Raw genomic sequence first — 18,953 nt, 5'->3', positions numbered from 1 at the left:
CCAGATGATTGAAGCGATGCTGTCCTCAAGAAAAACACCTCCAGGATTTGCAATGTTACCTGGAAAACCTGTGTTGGTGCAGAAGGGAGAGATGTGACCCCCTTTAGGGCATCTTCTCAACAGGTCCTAAACTCTCTGGTCAGGTTTGGCTCAAAAATTGAGAGCTAAAACTACAGACAGGTGGTGGCTTGATCTGGGAGCCAGTCTGGTGTAGTGGTTAAGAGCGGCAGGAATCTAATCGAGAGAACTGGGTTTGATTCCCCTCGCCTCCACTTGTAACCAGCTGGGTGACCTTGGGCCAATCACAGCTCTCTCAGAACTCTCTCAGCCCCACCCATCTCACAGGGTGATTGTTGTGGGGATAATAATAACACACTTCATAACCTGCTCTGCGAGAGCATTAAGTTGTCCTGAAGGGCGGTATATAAATCGAATATGATTATTATTATTACCATGGTCAAGCAGAGTCATGGAGTATCCTTAACCAGACATCCATGTGTCATTCCATTTTCTCAAGAGAGTAGCTCAAGTCAGTCCTTCAATATTTCTCAGATTTCCATCTTGGTTCCTTCATATCATCCTGTCAGCGATGAGTCCTCCCTCTGAGCGACTTAGAGATGTATCCCTAAAATTCCTTACTCTCAAGGGTTTTTTCCCCTAGTATCAGTAACTCCAGCTCACAGGGTGTCATAACCTTCAGTGATTCTGCACACGTTGGATAATGCACTTTCAATCCTCTTTATAGATCATTTGGAACAGATTTTTTGTGAGCGGAACAAAAAATCCACCTCAAACGATTAATAAAGTGCATTGAAAGTGCATTGAAATCCAATGTGTGCGAAATCAGCCCTTGAGTCTTGTCAGCTAAGAAGGGAATTTTTCCTTCCATAAAGATGTCTTGAGACCCAATTCTACCATTACTCCCAAGGTGAACTCCCTTTTTCATTAGTCCTAGGAAGCTTCACTTTGTTCTGCCAAAACCAGGTCACCCCAGAGGGACTAGCATAGGCTAGATCTAAGATGTATATTTGGAATATACCTCGGATTGAGCCCACAAGGCAGACTATCTCATCCTCCCATCTTTAGAGAAGAAAGTTTCAGAGATGATGCTGAGATGATGCAGACTAGGCTCATCCTAGCATACTGGACCAAAAACTTCTGATGCCACCAGCATCACAGCTGCACGCTCAGTGGCCTTTGATGCTAATGCCTCAGTTAATGAAACATGCAGAACCACCACAAGGGTGTTGTCATTGATATCTGGAAAGCGATACAAAATAAATTCCCTTGGCTGATGCTGTATGTGGTTGAGCTTTGCAGCATGTGGTATCCGCAGAATAAAACCAGCCCTTCAACCCAACGTGAAACTGCTTTGGGACATCCCGTGTTCTCATACCCTCTCCCTCAGAGTGAGACAGGAAGGCTGGGCATTTATGGTGTATGGTCTTTCTACTCTGAGGTAGGGTAGGCCTGTTATCCCACCTTGGCAAAAAGGGGCTGGCTGATCTTATGTGAATTTCAGATTTATATTTTTAACACAGTTTTTTCTCTTCTTTGCTCATGTTTTTATCTGTTCATATCAGAGTTTCTAACACTGGTTTATATAGTTCACAATTTATGTCACAAAATTACTAAGGAAATTCACAGCTAGTGGAACTGCTGAACTGAACAGTGGGTGACCCCACCAGTGAAAACGGGAAATTATCTAAGTCCTGACTCCTTGACTAATTAGTGGAAATCACTCATGTTAAGATGCCCTCCCTACCTCAGAGTAGAAAGAACCTCCATGGGTAAGCATCCAATGTCCCTTTCTTTATAGTTAAGTAACAAAATGACAGTAGATGTCAGGCAAATTATATGACCCAGTTTCTCCACTAAAAGCATTCTACTAGGGTTTGATTTTAAGAATGAATATTGATTTGATCCTGGTTTAATATTAGTGCTCATACTCAACACTTGCCCAGCATCTTAATTAGTAAAATAATCCACAGATGGTTTCACATAAACTGTCCTGTGGCAGAGATTAGTTGGTACACAGAAGAAAAGTAACCCATAACCCACAGAGGCAGTCTGAGCATTTGGCATAACCAAATTCGCCTTGTTCTGTTTTTGTCTAGGCTTAAACTGTTAAAAAGTTCAGCTACCAGGTGTCTAGGCCGTTGTGGTGCCTAGATTAATGTGGCAATAATCATTTTTCTCTCCTGTATTTCAGAATTGGAAACATTTGTTGAAATATAAACACTGACAAATTTCCTGTATATACTTGGATTAGTCTCTTAACAAGAGATAAAATCAAACTATTTTGAGTGCTCCCTTATTTGCACAAACTTACTCTTATCTAGAATGATCTTATGTTGATCTGCTAGAAGTCAAGCTTCTAACAATCTTCTCCCTTCTATAAAGAGCAGCTTGAATGTTGTGTAATTGTTGACTTGTGTTCTCATTACAAAATGATACTGTGAGTTAACAGAAAATAAATTCTATTGTCTATGCCCTAATGGTGGTTGTTACTTAATTTATACCCAGTTCAGTGGAGAACGTTTAACTAGCATGAAATCCATAGCTTGGAAGCACCAGAGCTTTTTCCATGGGTAGGATTTCTGCCTGCAGAGCACAACGTTCTCATTGACTCCCAGGAACAGTATTTTGGGTTACACCAGAAGGCAAGAAATCTGTGCTCTGCAAGTGGAAATTCTTCCACCTACAGAAAAGCTGTTGTGGATCTGACCTATCAGGTGCTTAATAGCGGTTCATCATACCTATGTAAACTTGGATGATGAGCCTCATCTCTCTACCAGAGATGCTCAAAGATCCTTCATGTACACATCCTTACGCAGTCCTACAGGATAAGCTAATTTTACCTGCCTCCTATTTCAAACTGAAGTCCTTGAGTCAGAGCGTGTGGTTTGCCTACATCCAGCTAGGAAGTGAGTGGCACAACTCCCCTTTGAACAATGGGCTTCTAGGCTCGTGCCATTCGCTACAGCACTTTTTACAATGCAATCCTATGGGCTTAGAATGGAGTACCTCTATTTAAGATTGCACTGTTTATGTATGATTCTGGAGGCTTCTAAAAAAACATATTAAACAAGTCCCCTTTCAAATGAAGTTTATTTTGAAGCAAAGTTTTACAAATCCATACTTCCTTTCCAGTGTTAGAAACCCAGTTTGCAGAGGAACACAGTTGCTACACAGTAAAAAAAAATGAATGTAAAAGCAGTCTTACTAAATGAAACTCCCCTGCGCACACAAGTAGCACAGCTAGTTAAAACACACAATGTGTTTTATACTATAAAAAATGAACACAGGTTAGTTACAAACGTGCAAATAAATACACCATTGTGGAAAAACATGGGCAATGTTTGTTTTGATATATTCCGTTCCAAACCCATCAAAATTATTGCTAGTCTTCTGGCTGTACTCAGGGATGTGCTGTAATAGGTACAATCATCACACGCATTCTTGACTCTGACAAAAAGTGGTCAAACTTTAGGTCTGACACAATATAGTGCCCTCACTTGGTTGGATGAATACGAAAAAAAATTAACTGCCTCGACTAGATGGATGGATGGATGGATGGATGGAAACTGAATTTTGATCTTGGATCGTAATAACAAAACTGAACTGCAGTCAAACCTCTAACATGAAATCCAAATACTCTGAGGAGTACTTGCTTATTGTCGTCCATTCACCTAAAGTATTAGTGTGGCTTTCATTTTGATATTTCACTATCAATAGAGTAAAGGGCTTGTTGTCATAAGGGAATAGAAGATATCATAGTACACTCTCAAAAGGCTCATGCTTCACTGGCAAATAGCTGGGCACGTAATTATGAACGGGCATTAGGATGCAGGGTTCCCTTATCAACCTATGTCTCACACCTGAAAACTTCAAAACTGGAGCTCTTTGATCATCTCAGTATGTTAATGTGGTTCTACTGCAGTTCTTATTCCTTCCACTTGCCTGTGTCTTCCCTTGCTCCACCAAACTGTAGGAGTAGGCTAGGTACCCTGAATGGGGAAGGAAGCCATGGCCTACATCGGCATTTCTTATCAAATGCAACAAGCTCTAGTACAAGATTAGCACACAAATCATCCTGTGAATGTTCATGGGCCCATCTAAGTATTGGGCTTTTCAGGGCCCGGATCTCATCTGAGGCTACACCAATAATAGCATTTATATAACACATTTCAAGTGCTCAAAACATTTCATATACATCAATGCAAGAATACAATAATCACAGCCCTAAAGCTGATCCCCTAACAGCCGTAGAGCTGATCACCGTTACCCTCATTTTAGAGCTACTTATTTAAATATTTAAATAGCACATTAAATGATTACTTCTCTCTCTAAACTGAAAGTGACAAAACAATCTGGTATCACGACAAAGTTTTACTTGTCTGCCAAAGCAGCTAAAAAGTGTTGCTTTGACTGTATTTCAGCATACTTACGCACACACAACCCATAGTGAATTTTGCTCTGTATGTTTTGAATATTGCTTGCAAAGTATTTAAATTGCAATTAATGACTGCAGTTCTAGCAGTTTTAGGTCAAAACATTGGTTTGCATGGTTAATTTAAAAAATTACATTGGCAAGACACAAAGATTTATGGCACTCAGCTGGTCAGAAGGCTCCAACCTTGTGCCTGAAGCTGCCCACTACAGACTGTGCTCTACTTCCACAGAACAAGAACTCGCCAAAGGATCTGTGTTAAAACAGCCATGAATTCAGCCAGAAAGCTGTGACACCCCTAAAGCTTTCGTTCTAAACAGTGACCTCACTTTTGTCAGGAATATTGGCCAGAATAAAGTACCAGTCTATCTATACAAAACAAATCCAAATAAAAGTAACAAAATTTTGACAAACTAGATTTTTATACAATATTCTGTTTTATATCTTTATTGTGTAGCCATCAATTTTAACTTTTGTAAGGAGTGTTCTGCAGAACGAAGAAGGTAGCCTCGTAACAGGAAAGGAACCTAAGTGAAGGCAGAACGGACTGGCCAAATGGCAGGAGTTTTTAAATGTTTTATATGGTACGGGCAGAGTTTGTCATCTCCACTCATCACATAGGCTTTGAATACATAAAGGTCTCAGGTTTCATGAATCCATATTCTGCATGAGAAATCAGAATTCAGCGCATGCAGAACTGTAAAAGACAAAGATGCTTGTATGCATTTGCGATCAAAGGACAGAGCGGTAAGATTCTCTCTTCTGATGGAGACTTTTGGAAAAATACAAGTTGGCAAAAGCAAAGAACTATATGCAAAAATGAATTTTGTTTCCCACTGCACAAAGCCTTTCTTGTTCATCTCAGGCCAATTCAGCTATATAATAATGCACCCCTGGTTTGAGCCTAGCTACCTTACTGAAATGCAGTCAAGTTTAGTATACATAGCCTACTTGTACATGTTGACGTCATTTAATATTGTTAAGTGTAGTGTCTTGCATTAAAATGTTCAAATAATACTCATATAAACTGCTGTAAAAAGAGAAATCCTTACAAACATGCTACTCTCTGGATGCGATCAGCTTTCCACTGGAGCAAGAGGTATGGTCTAACCCAATATCCTCTGCAGCCCCATTCCACGTCCCATGATGCCAAGCACAGCCTTTTGGGGGGAGTCAAAAGTAGCCCCTTCTCCCTCTTGAATGAATGAAAAAGCGAGTAGGCCTCAACTCAGTAAATACAAACGTCCCTGGTCTTTCACTTACGCTCTCACGTTGCATTTAATATGTATTGCCACATGGATTAACTGAGGTTTGACAGCCCATGTTGCGGTTCTTCACTGGAACACGGAATAGAGTCCCGTCCAAACACATGCACAGCTTGTAGCGCTCCCAGTCACCGTTATTAAACTGTTCTTCATAAGAATAACTTGGCAGTCGGGATGTATTGACTACCACGCTTCCATTTAGGATAATGCTGTTGTCCTACCAAAGGGAACAAGTATATAGAAGCGTCACACAGTATTTCCATACAAATAAGCAAATGTTTACTTTCATGCTTAACAACATAATGGCTATAAACAGAATTTCAGAGCAACTGCAGCTGCCTTATACAAATAACCATCTTGCCTGATAATGTCTGCTCTCAACAGACAGTAGCAATCCAGGGTTCAAGCAAAAGCCATCCCACTTCTCCTTCTTGAGATCCTTTAATGGAGATATCGGGGTCTGAATCAAGGACCTTCTGTATGTTCACCCACTGAGCTGTATACAGCCGCTCTCCTTTTACGGACAAGTGCCAGTTCAGCCGTTTGAAGACGGGCTACCAAGATGGGCTACTAGTTAAGGCTCAGTGCAGCAGTCCCCAATTTGCTTCTGGGAACCACCTCCTGAACATAAGAAGAGCCCTGCAGGATCAGACCAGAGGTCCATCCAGTCCCGCGTCCTCTCACAATGGCCAACCTCTTATTTTGTTATTTAAAGCGAGATTGCTTTTTTGGAAAACAGGCTTGGGAGCAGCTGATAGGCCACAGTAGCAGACTTTGCACACTCGGGAACAACTCATAAATTATTTTGTGTTGCTGAGGTCTGCTCCGTTTTACTGGCTAGCTGATTAAGACTGGACGGAGTTCCTCCCTGCTTGTTGGTTTGCTGGCTTCTATATCAGCTGGCTGTTTTAAAATCCAAATTTTACTGCTCTCATTCTCACTTTTTATCTACTATTTATTTATTAGTTTTGATATCTTGTGCTGAAGTGATTGTGTTTTTTAAATCTTTTAAACCTCATAGTATGTACCACTGCCGTTGTATCATTTTAACTAAAATTGTAATTTTAAATTTACTATTTTTTAAAGTCTATTTTAACACTTCTAAAAACTCTTTCTTTCCTTCCACTATAGCTTTAGATACATGTAAACTCTCACTATCTATCTTTTCCTTTAGAGGCATAATAAGAGATATATAAAAGAGCACTTAGGGTATCTGTTAAACTATCACCCAAAGAATATTGATTTAAAATATTTTGATAAAATGCCAGGGAAAACCGCTTGACTCTCTCCTTTTATAGTTCCAATATTTCCTCTCAAATACTGGCTAAATAAAATTGGTTTAATCTCCATGGGATTTCCGCACGTAAGTGCTATTGTAACCTAACTGTAATCCTGCTTGTTTCCCCAGGGAAAATTCCTAATCAGAAGATAGTAAGTAAAGAAAATGTAGCACAGAACAGAACTTCCAACTCTCTCCGAGAGAGGGAAATCTGCCATCAGACATAGAACTCTTATGTTTTCACCTGCTAAGAAACTTGATTTTAATTAACTGGAGTGGTCAGACAAGCTACCTTGTGAAGGACCTCGCTTAATTGATCCAGTTAAAGTTTTCCCCCTTCACCATCCCTTTCAAAAGATGTTCAACTGCATATAAGGGATGTGAATCTTCTTCGATCATTTGATTCCCTACCTTATGAGGAACAAGATAATATAACCACTCGACTCCAAAAACTGCAGCATACTCTATTACAAATTAGCCAGGAACAAAATCATTTAATTAATCAGAGAGTCTGCATCAGTTGTTTTACATAAGCTCCCTGTCAACAATGAAAATCAACTTTTATCTAACCCTGACTCTGAAGCTACCTTCTCCCTGGCCAAAAAGTGGCCATAAGATCGGGGGATAAAAATGCCTATTCCCCTGGAGCTGAAAGTCATGATCATTTCAGAGAATATTACCAGCTCAGTAATACGAGATCCCATTGCAGCAAGGAATTGACTGGAAAGGATCGGTGAGCTTCACACCTTAAGTTGGAACATAGCTGGATGGCACTTGAGAGTCCATTGTACTGATACTAAAACATTTTTAGTTTCTTTTGATATCTTATTCATTCAGGGGACCTGGTTAATGGATGAACTAGTTTTCTCTGGCTACACTGACTATTTCCAAGAGGAGGTAGGCCGCGGAGGTGGGGGTCTTGCATGTGTAGTATCATCAAATTTGAATATCAATCTTTATTAGCCAGCATAAAATGTAAGTGTTCATATGCTAAAAAATTCTAAAACTATAGATTTTAACTCTCACATTAATAATTATTATAATAATTACAAATGCAGTTGTAACATTTCCAATAAAAATTATGATGCCTTAATTAGCTGATGGATTTTATAAACTGCACTACATGCTGTAACATTTGGGTTTTCGTCTATTGACAACATTCTGGTATACACTGATTCTGAACAACCAGGGTACCTATTAAGTAAAGGGTACTGAGTACAAATTTCTTGATAGAAAGGGCAATGAAATAAGTGTTCTGTGCTTTCCCAGTACTACAAGTGCATAACTTTTCAACCTTTTGTTGAATATTTTTCAATGAGATGTTGTAAAATCCAACCTTGATCTATGGTAGCTCTTCTTTCCCTATAACCAGCCTGCTCTTCTACTATTTGATCTTCCTGCTCTATCCAGCTTTTAATTTTTTATGTAAGGTGACTAGCATAGAGTTTACTAATAACATTAAGTAAACTAATTGACCTATAATTCGCTGGGTCCTCCCTCCCTCCCCTCTTGAAAAATGGGACTATAATTGCCAAGCCCCAGTTGTTGGGAATATGGCCAGAAGAGTCAATGTAGGTGAAGAGTGATGCCAAAGGTGGAACCCATCACTCTATATTATTCTTTAGGAGCTATGGGGCGATGCAGTCTGCTCTGAGAGCTTTTCCTCGTCTGAGCTGATTGATGAGTGATTTGGCTTCTCTTGTGGATACTGGGGCCACATAGGTAAGTTCTCTAACTTTTGTTTAGGAGGGTCATATGAAAAATCTTTATATATCTCCCGAAAGTATGCTTCCTAGGTATCAGACGAAAATATGCGTCTATGGGGGATGAGTCCTTAAATGTGTGGTTTGAAGTCATCCTCCAGAAAAATGTGGAGTTTTTCCCCCATTCGCTGCTTGCATGAGGAGCTTCCATGCGGCTCCTGTATCCTCTTTTTTCTTTCGTGCAACCAGTTGCTTATAGAATTTCTTTTGGGTAAGAAGCTACTTCATTATCCTTTTCGGCTGCGTTTTTATAAATAAAAAAGCAGAACTTTTTGGTGTCAATACAATCCTTACCAAACCATGCCTTTGAATGTCTTCCTGCTCTTTTACCATACGGTCCAGACTCATATGTCAACAAAGGTTTCAGTCTCTGGACAACATCTTCGTAGATATTCTGGGGGTCTTGTCTCGGGATTATTTTCATAAGAGCTGACCTAAACAACAGTAAGTTCTCCTTGGCCAGCGCTTTTTTAACCCTTTGCTCTAATCAAGAGGCCATTTAGCTCGGCTTCCCATTTGCTGAGTGGGTGAGATGCACCCAAGGTAAATCTGACGGCACGGAGGAATCATTTGTAGATGAAGAGGCAGGTGGTCGCCTTCCAAGTAGGGTAGTACTTCTAGGTTTTTCACCAAGGGAATTAAGTTCTTCCTGTCTATAATATAGTCTATGGTACTGGACCTTGAACCTGACATCAAATGTGAATATTGGATTCTGCAATCTTTTTGTGGCAGACTTGATTATTGCTCTTTTGCTGAAATTGGATGCGTTAACTTATTTTTTTCCTCAGTTTATATTCTCCTGTACACATCTACCATAATGATGTGGAGATGGGCCCATTTGGGAAAAATAGTTGATGATCTGCATGCCCAATATCCAGGAATTCCTTTAGTATTAGTGGGTGATTTCAATGCAAGGGTAAGCAGCAACAATTACACTAATCTCTTTAAGCTATTCAGTCCCAATAATGGCAAATTTCTTAGTCCTACTTGGCATAATAAAAAATCTAAAGGTGCCATAATAAATACCGCAGGCCTAGAGCTAGCTGAATGTGCAATTCAGAGAAATGTTATCCCACTGAATGGCTATATAGAGGTGGATGAAGCCAGTGACTTCACTTATGTGGGCCCCTGAGGAGATAGTTCAGTAAATTTTGTTCTCATTTCTATTGAATATTTGACCCACTTCCAACAGCTGAAAAGTTTGTGATTACATGGGAAGTAATCACCTTCCTATTTCTCTTGGTATGCATTTTCCTCTTGATTGATATCCTGCTTCAGTTCAAAGTTTTTCACTTTACCAAAACAGTAACAACATTTTTCGGCTGCTCTGGATTATTAACTTCAGTGACAAAGCCTGAACAATAATGGGTACCACCTCTTGTAACTCTTAGTTAAGAAGGTCCTGCAGTCAGACTTGGCATCAGTTAGTTTAGCCAATTTGTCTGAGGTATTCGGTTTGTTTAGACCACTTTTTGTCAAAAAGAATCTCATCAAAATGACTTCTGAAGCCAAGTGAAATAGTTCAATTGCCGAGCCATCAAGAAGTGTATCCAACAGAAGCACTGTGAGTTTAAAAGTAATTGCACAATATGGGTTCTTCAAGAGTTGCTGGAGCTTAAGAAGACTTATAGAGAACTGATTAAAACCATCCTTGAGTAAGGAATGGGGATGTCTCATTTCAGCTATTAACAAGGATAATAAGGCCTTTTGGCTTATGACCAATTCTGCTATTAATACAAAATTTAAAATTCCTTGCTGCATTGCCCTTCTAGTGTGGGAAAATCATTTCAGGAGGTTATTCTATGATGCTGGTTCTTTCAACTGATCCCCAAATATTTCTCTTGACTCTGTCCTGAGGTGTTAATCAGGGAGGTCATATGTCTCATTAGGGGGCTAAGCTTAAGAAAAGCTCCTGGCCCCAATTTAATTCCTAACAAGCTTTTTAAGGTTGCTCCTCAATGGTGGGCTACAGTCTTGGCCCCAGTGTTCACTGTAATTAATTCAGCTGGTCAGATGCCCAACTCATGGAGATATTTGATTATAGTCCCAATATTTAATATGGGGTCCAGATTGGATCCATGCTGCTATCAGTCAATTAGCCTTCTTTCTTCATTGAGAAATGTGTACTCTTCTTACTTACTTAGGAAACTTTGGGATTGGATGGAATCAGAAGATGTGCTGGGTCATGAACAGATTATTTCAAACAGGGCTCCTTGACCTATGACCACTGCATAGTCCTCTAATATCCATCTGATGAATATCCAACCTTTCAAAGGGGGCAATTATATGTTCCTTTATTGATCTTAAAGGGGCCTTTGACTCTATAAATTGCCCCAAATTGTAGAGTAAACTTGCCCAAACCACCCTTGACAAAAGACTTCTAGGGCTCATACAATGACTATATTGTTGCTCAACTGCTCAAGTATGCTGTGGGTATGAAGGACATTTAACATACTCATTTAACCTGGAAAAGAGGGTAAGACAGGGCTGTTTATTAGCTCCCTTTTGGTTTAATCTATATTTAAATGATTTAGCATCTAATTTTGACAAGTGATGCCATCCACCTAAATTAGCTGAGACTAGTGTCCGTCTTGCTTTATGTGGATGATGCCGCCATTTTGTCTTGCACCAGGGTTGGTCTGCAAAAGACCTTGCAAATCTTTACCAACTATTGTCTGTGTGAGAATCTGGTGATTAACTACCAGAAATCTAAGATCCTAGTATTCACCAAAAATAGGAGATGGCCCCCGTTACAATGGTCAATCAATAGATTTAATATTGAGCAAGGAACATCTCTTATTTGGGGATTCTGGTTTCAGCAGCCTTATGTTGGAATCCCCAACTCAGAATGTTGTTTAACAAAGCAAAACCCTGAGCAAACGCTATAAACAGGTTCTTCTATAAGTGTGTGTGTGGGGGGGGGGGGAGTAAATTCCTAGAGCTGTACAGGCTTTTAACTTGAAGGTGATTCCCCTAATTCTTTACAGTTCAGCTATTTGGCTTAAAGTCGCATCCAAACATATTCAGCCCCTTGTTCAGTTTCTAAGAAAACCATTGAATGTACCCTGTTGTGTCTCAAATGCTGCATTGCAGGTGGAATTTGGCCAAACAACTTTGGAAGCAAAGGGATGGCTCTCTGCCCTCAAATTGAGAATTGTTTGTTTAGATGTGACCAATTGTGTTTCCTATGAATATGCGAATATCTATGATGACAATACACTATTAAAGAGTTCAGTATCAAACACTTAAAGTTTAAGTGTTTAACTTGATATCCAGATCCAGATATCAGGGCTAAACTAGACAATACATTTTGTCATGTGTCAGGTCAGGATTTCCCTGACCAGATACCGATCATCTTACAGTCAAGACAGCTGCTCTTGGGAACAACGTTCCCAAGAGCGCCATGGACTCATTTGGACGGGACCGCAGCCTGTGGTGGTGGGGATTAGCTTCAGCCCCTGCCCCCCGCCATTTTTCTGACCCAAAACAGTTCCATGGGGGTGTTATTTGCCCCACTGGAGTCTGCACTTGCAATGAAACCCCAATCCATTTCATGGAAAATATTATCGTCTAGTTTGGTCCATTGTGTGACTGCATGAGACTATTTCTGTCCAAGTACACTTTTGTTTATTACAAAATTTGTTGTATTTTTAACTTTTATTTTTTCCTCTCACATGAGGTGGCATTTTTCAGTAGTTATTGTTTTAATTTTAGTTACAAGTCTTCCTAAGTTTTGGAGAGATATGATATAAATGTTTTAAATAAAACACCACTGCAAGCGCCAAATGAATTACTCACTGCCCTGAGTTCCATATCACCTCCCATATGAAACTCGATGGTTTTGCCCATAATGAAAACTCCTTCATTTCCACGGACAATAGCACGCTCATCGGTCCTTATATTTAGATCACTGGTAGCATTGCTGGTAACCTGAGAAGAAAGAGCATAGTTGTAACAATATGCTTACTAAACATAGTGGCAGCTTTACCAAAACGACAAAAAAGCCCTGGTCTTCTACCTCCTCTATCTCAACTGCTGCAGCCCATTCTCGTGGCTGAGGTCTCTGCCATCTCATTCCCCTCCATCTGTAAGCCAGATCTAAATTCCACTGAACTCTATATGGAATTTATGTCTAAGTAAATTTACTTAGGATTGCATTACCTGTAAATGTTGCTTATTCCTAACAATCACAGTTGTGTCTTTCTTGTCACTAAGAGAGTCATCCCCTCAGGCTGTGATCCTAGTTATCCTTCTTTTGGGGAATTTTGAATTTAAAAAGGAATTTACTTTTACAACCATGCATAGGGTTGGGCCGCATCACCTCCCCCTCGCAACTTACAACCAGAAGCCAGCAATTAGTCCTGCCTTTCAAATAAAGTTTCAAAACCTGTTCACACCAACCCCTTTGTTACCCTGAGAAGTTAACTAGGATACTATAGCAGTTATATTTGGGGGCTTTTTCAAAGCTGAGCTTTCCCATGTTCAGTTGCTGTTACTTGCCTACAGGATAGGCAAAGCTAACAAAATGTGCTGGGATCCAATCTACTGCTAGTAAAAGGAACTGGCAAGCGTGTCCTTTACCATGTTCCCTCCTCCCCAGCATCCCTTGTGACTCTCAGAAAGATGATTAGTGGTGTTGCAGGACTCATGTGGACAAAAATCACATGAAGTCAAGGACTGCAGTGAAGAGAGGAAGGGAGTGAAGTCTTGTTGAAGTGCAGCACCTCTGATGCAAGAGGAAGGAAAGATAAAGAGGGTGGGGGTAGCTTCATCCCCTTCCCCCTCAACCACGTGGCTTTTTGTACCATGACTCCAGGAATCGTTTTTCCAGAGGTCAAAACTTTTACTACTCCAAAGTAGGAAACACAGGGAAAATCTGTATACTTTCTGCTGAATCCAAGGCATGGGGCCTGATTCTGTGCATGTTTACCTAGAAAAGTCAGTGGGACTTACTCCCGGGTAAGTACATTTAAGATTACACTGGTTTAAAGCTATTGCCACAACCAGTGTAGTCGAAGAAAACAACGGGCAACCCTGATGTGGAATTGGAAGAAAACAACAAGGTGTAGTGTCATAATGAGCATCGGCTAGGGCTGGGGAGATACAGCTTCAGATCCTTATTCTGCCCAGAAGTTGAATCAGTCACTCTCTTGGTCTAACTGAATTCGCAAAGTTGTTGTAAGGATTAAAAAGAGGAGGGAGGGAGAGCCACGGACACAGTCCTGACCTCCTTGCAGGAGGGGCAACGATAGACATGTCACAGATGCACCTTGTGCAAGGGAATTTGTGAGGTGACCATCTGATTAGGAAACCGTGGCTGCACACAAGGACATCTTAGGTTGCTATTCTGTTGCAAGAAGAATATGTAGACAAGGAGGAGATTAGCCATATGATACTTGATATAGCCCAGCCAGAATATAAAGAGCATTACAAGATTAAAACTACAGAACACACAAAGGAAATTGCAGAAGGAAATGAACTAATTCACTAAGGATATTCCATACCCTCTCTGTAGATGCTCTTTGGACATTTAAAGTTTTTACTCCACTTGGCAGATGAAATTCATGAGTATTGTAGTCAGTGCTGAACAAAGTGTTCTGCGTCCGTGGGTCAACAAATTCCATACCAATATCACTGGTAATTAAAGTTTTATCTGTTTCAACGCTGAGTTTTGTTTCCCCTTGCTGAAACACAATCTTCAGAAACAAGTTAGGTAAATACAGTGAGGGCAATTTACTAATGTCAAGATAATTAAAAGTACTGTCGTTTCCTGCATGCACTTTTGGATCATAAAAAATCTTACTGGCTGGTTCTCTCCAATAATCACCAAATCTTCATTACGCCGGCCTCCCACTGTGCTCTTATACAATGGATGTATAATTCCCATGTCAGAGTCTTGTTTAAATCGCAGTAAGCCGCTCTCATGAAACTCCATGCTATCACAGCCATTGGGCCCAATACGAATCACAGTCCAGATGATGAGCGTGATCTAACAGCAAAAGCCAAAAGTAATTTCATACTTGTGAAAATGTCATGACTTGAACTAGATACCTTTAAGAAGAACTCTATTTACCTAGAATACACCTGCAAAGCTGCTATTTCCACCGAGCTGACTTTGGCCCATTAGCCAGGGCCAGCATCAGCTGTCTCTGAAGTGGGGCAGCAGCTGCAGGGGTAGGACAGCTCCTACTGGCTCACTGATGAGGGGAGGGGAAGAAGGGGGCAGGCACATGCACAGGGGTCCAGCAGTAGTGGCGACTGGGAAGACAGAGGGAGGTGCACACACAGAAAGTACATGAGCCGTAGGTTGACCTGACAATGAATTATGAACAATGCATGCAAGGGAATAAAGCCTGAAGGTTGGTTAAACTCTACAACCATGGATAGTATACTAACGAGAGGGTTGCATAAACTGGAAAAGTATATTTTAATTGTGAACTCACAGTACAGCTTTCTCGCAGAATGGGATATTTATTACAAAATAACAGAATTTATTATCAGCTGAGTATTCCAATTGGCCTGAGATCTTTAAGTATATTTTTTTCAAAAAGCATTTAGCTCCATAATGAAAATTGGTTTATTGTCAAGAGGCGGCATACTCACAGTGAACAAGTGATCTCCAAACCAGCTACTATGTAACTGATAATGCCCAAGCCAATGGCTGACATAGCCAGAGAAAATGAGGCCTCTTCTTCATGGTGAACTTTATCTCGGGCTTTCTGCATGCTCAGCCAGTGGGGGCTGGATCTGCTTTATTCATCACTTCTGCCTTGTACTGCTTTGATTCTTTAATTCTACACCTCGAGGGAATTGAAACAAAGTGATCTCTGTTTTTTACTTCTGCACTGTTTCTGCTTTGGGCTTTGATGACATGTCAGACTGGCTGAGGACAGGTCAGTTTCCTCAGTGGATTGCTAAAGAAGCTTGCAAGATTTTTTTTTGGGGGGGGGGTCTTTTTTAAAATGTACTGTAATAGCAATGCCAATCTGGAGGAAAAAAGAGGAAGTGAACATGTAGGTGCTTGGAGCCTAAATTATAAACTAGCGTATCTAGACTACACTATTTACATGACATGCAATTTAAGGAAACCAAACAAACAAACAATTCCGGGAATATGTATATATCTAACAGTTTTTTATATTTTTATAGTGCAAAGTGCAAAATATAGTGCATGATTATATATACAATAATAAATATACAATAAATACAATAAAATATTGATCTCTCTGTCCCAACATGCAATAAATATGGTAAAAATACAGAATTTGATCCTAATGGTTATGAAGTATATTTTTCAAAGGAACAATGTCCATGAATTAATTAAGATGAAAATGTAGCAGCATGCAGGTTTCCTCAGATAGAGCTCCAATGCAGACGTGTGGGAGGCATGAGATGGCAAGCTCCAGTCCAAACTGCAAATAAGTCCAAAAGTGCCGACGGGATTATGCGTGCATATTTATACAATTCCCGTTTCGTATAACATACTTCTTCATGGGCACAATAAATATGGACAGCCCCCACTTCACCGGTAGCTCCAATATTGCTGCTTAGACCATTCTGATTTCATTCAATTTCAAAAAGCATGAATTGACAATTTAAGGAGGCAGATTCAGATTTACCAAGGACACCTCTTGCCCTTGATTTTTCAGAGGTGTTCTTCCTCTCTTTTCAGTTATTTTACTTAGGTTTTAATCTACAATTTCTACATTTTGTAGTTTGAGTAATGTTTTAACCCTTTCTTTAAACCAAAACTTTTTTTCCAGTACTAGAACAATATATGCAGGGTAAAAAAATTGGCTTTGATCCCTGAATCAACATTATTAGGTACTACTGAAATCAACAGAATCCACTATTGCAAATCTATTTATGATTTCTATTTAATTACAATACTAGCAACAGCAAAATGTCTTTTCTTGCCTATCATACTCACAATCAAATTGATGACAGCCAAAATGAAGAGGAGGAGGATCACACAAATAGCCAAGTTGCCCTTCCGGCCCCGTAAGCCAGTTTTGTGCAGCCGATCTTCATCGATGGGAATATATCCTGCCTTGAAGTTGCTGTTGTGTTCTTTGTTAACATTCCTCCGCTCCACCGCCTTCTCACGCATGGACTTCTTCATGGGGCCGTTAGAGCTTTGCTAAAATGTATCCGAAATAATAAATTTAGTCCAAAACCAAGTGTATAACAAAATAGGAATGTTCAGTTGTGCTACACAATGCTGCTCACAGTAAACTATTAAAAACCCACCCAGTAGGGGAAAAGCTGTGAGCTGTGAGATGTAATATTAGCACCTACAGTGAGTTTATTTATTTATGTCATTTATAGTCCACCTTTCTCATGGAGACTCAACATATGAGATTAATAATATAACATATAATAAGATTCTATTTATATACCGCCCTTCAGGACAACTTTACACCCAATCAGAGCAGTTTACAAAGTATGTTATTATTATCCTTGGGACAACCACCCTGTGAGGTGGGTGGGGCTAAGAGAGCTCTGAGAAGCTGTGACTGACCCAAGGTCACCCAGCTGGCTTCAAGTGGAGGAGTGGGGAATGAAACCTGGTTCTCCAGATTTGAGTCCTGCCATTCTTATCCACTATACCAAACTGGCTCTCCAAACTTAGCACAATCAGTATCAAGGCCATTTCCATAAACAATAGCATAGGGTAAATAAGCACAAATTTACAAATACATAGTATTAGCAAGAATCCAAGACAGAATTGAAGAAATGTTGAAACAGACCATAAGCAATTGCAGGACTGACATTGGACAACTTAGAACTACCCAGTAGGATTATACTTGAAGCACATCCAGAGCACACATTTAAATAATATGTAAGGCAACATAGTGGGGAAGTCTATGGTCCCTAAACATAGCATAAGCAATTCTAAAACTGACATTTGATAGCATAGAACTACCCAGTAGGATCACATTTAAAGTGCAGATAGTACATGGGAGCACATACTTAAGATGTAAGGCAACATAGTGGGGAAGTCTATGGTCCATAACACATTAGTGAGGCATCTAAGCCCCGCCCCCCTGCAATACAGCTCTCCTATCTCAGTAAAAAAAGGCTTTTTTGAATACTTTGGTTTTGAGGCAGCCACATCGATCCCTAGCAAAATGAAGCCATGCAATTCTTTTTATTGGGACACGTCAAAATAACCGCGAGTAGCACTACAGGGGCTGGTTTTAGAAACCGGTATGACACGGCTTCTGTTTTTATAGTCCATGGGAAAGCTGAAGCCAGGGAAACCCTGGGTCCCTATTAATATCTCACCCCCGCCACCCCTCACAGATGCTCATTCTTTCCATTATCTCATCAGGTTGGCCGTTTATTTTAATCTGCTGCCGTTGACGGGGGAAGGTCGCACACCCGGGGCGGGGAGGCAGGCGGACCCCTGGGCTCAGGCACGGCTGTCGCGGGGGGCCAGAAGCCCCCTTTCCTCGCGGGCATCAAGTCTCAGCCACCCCCGAGGGGCCGGCGCTGGCGGGCGGATGGGCCGAGGGTCGCAGATCGGGCCGGCGGGCGCGGGGTCGCACAAGCCAGGCGACCGCGGGCGTCCCTCGGCCGTAGCGGGGCTCCCCCGCCCTTTCGCGGGTCTTGCGGCTTCCCCTCAGCTGAGGAAACCGGGCGCCTGAGGGCGCTCCCGCGGAGACCGGCCGCGCAATGGATGCGAGTCAGAGGCGGCCTCGCCTTCCCTTCCCGCCACACGAAGCGCCCTCTGCCCTGCCCTGCCCTGCCCGCCGCCAGGCCCGGGCCACCGACCTGTTCCGAGGCGCTCGTCGCCGCCGCCCCTGCCGCTGCCGCCATCTTGGGGCCCTTCCCCGCCTCACCCAGAACCGGGAGCGAGCGCGGCCAGGCTCCTGGCGCCGAAGCGGCCGCGGGCAAGAGGAATTCTCCGCCGCGGCCGTCAGGCTGATTCCTTAAAGGGAGCGGGAGGGCAGGGCGGGGAGGCGCCCGGGCAGCCGGCCTTCGAGCGACGGCGCAGCGCCCGCGCCCGCAGCAACGGTGCCCCGTTATTTAGGCTGCTTGTGTGTTGTGTGTGATGCGCCGTCAAGTCGCCTCCGACCTTTGGCGACCCCAAGAAGGCCAGACCTCCCAAACGTCCCATCATTAACAGACTTGCTCAGACCCTGCGAACTGGAGCTGGAGGACTTGGCTCCTTGTATTTATTGAGTCCA

At 41.5% G+C, this 18,953-nt stretch overlaps 1 protein-coding gene across 1 annotated transcript; it reads right to left on the bottom strand.

The window, feature by feature from the left end:
- Positions 1–3,098: 3,098 nt before the first annotated feature.
- Positions 3,099–18,714, bottom strand: SGCB (sarcoglycan beta). The gene is made up of 6 exons (XM_054990550.1): positions 18,538–18,714; positions 16,691–16,900; positions 14,564–14,749; positions 14,265–14,456; positions 12,559–12,690; positions 3,099–5,935 (listed from the first exon to the last, which is right to left on the bottom strand). The coding sequence occupies exons 1-6, from the start codon at positions 18,580–18,582 to the stop codon at positions 5,732–5,734; spliced, it is 969 nt and encodes a 322-aa protein (XP_054846525.1). The 5' UTR covers positions 18,583–18,714; the 3' UTR covers positions 3,099–5,731.
- Positions 18,715–18,953: the final 239 nt, after the last annotated feature.

The sequence above is a fragment of the Eublepharis macularius genome, chromosome 10, assembly GCF_028583425.1.
Source record: "Eublepharis macularius isolate TG4126 chromosome 10, MPM_Emac_v1.0, whole genome shotgun sequence".
NCBI classification, from domain to species: domain Eukaryota; kingdom Metazoa; phylum Chordata; class Lepidosauria; order Squamata; family Eublepharidae; genus Eublepharis; species Eublepharis macularius.
Note: the sequence above shows the minus strand (reverse complement) of the source record. Positions and strands in the feature narration are given on the sequence as shown.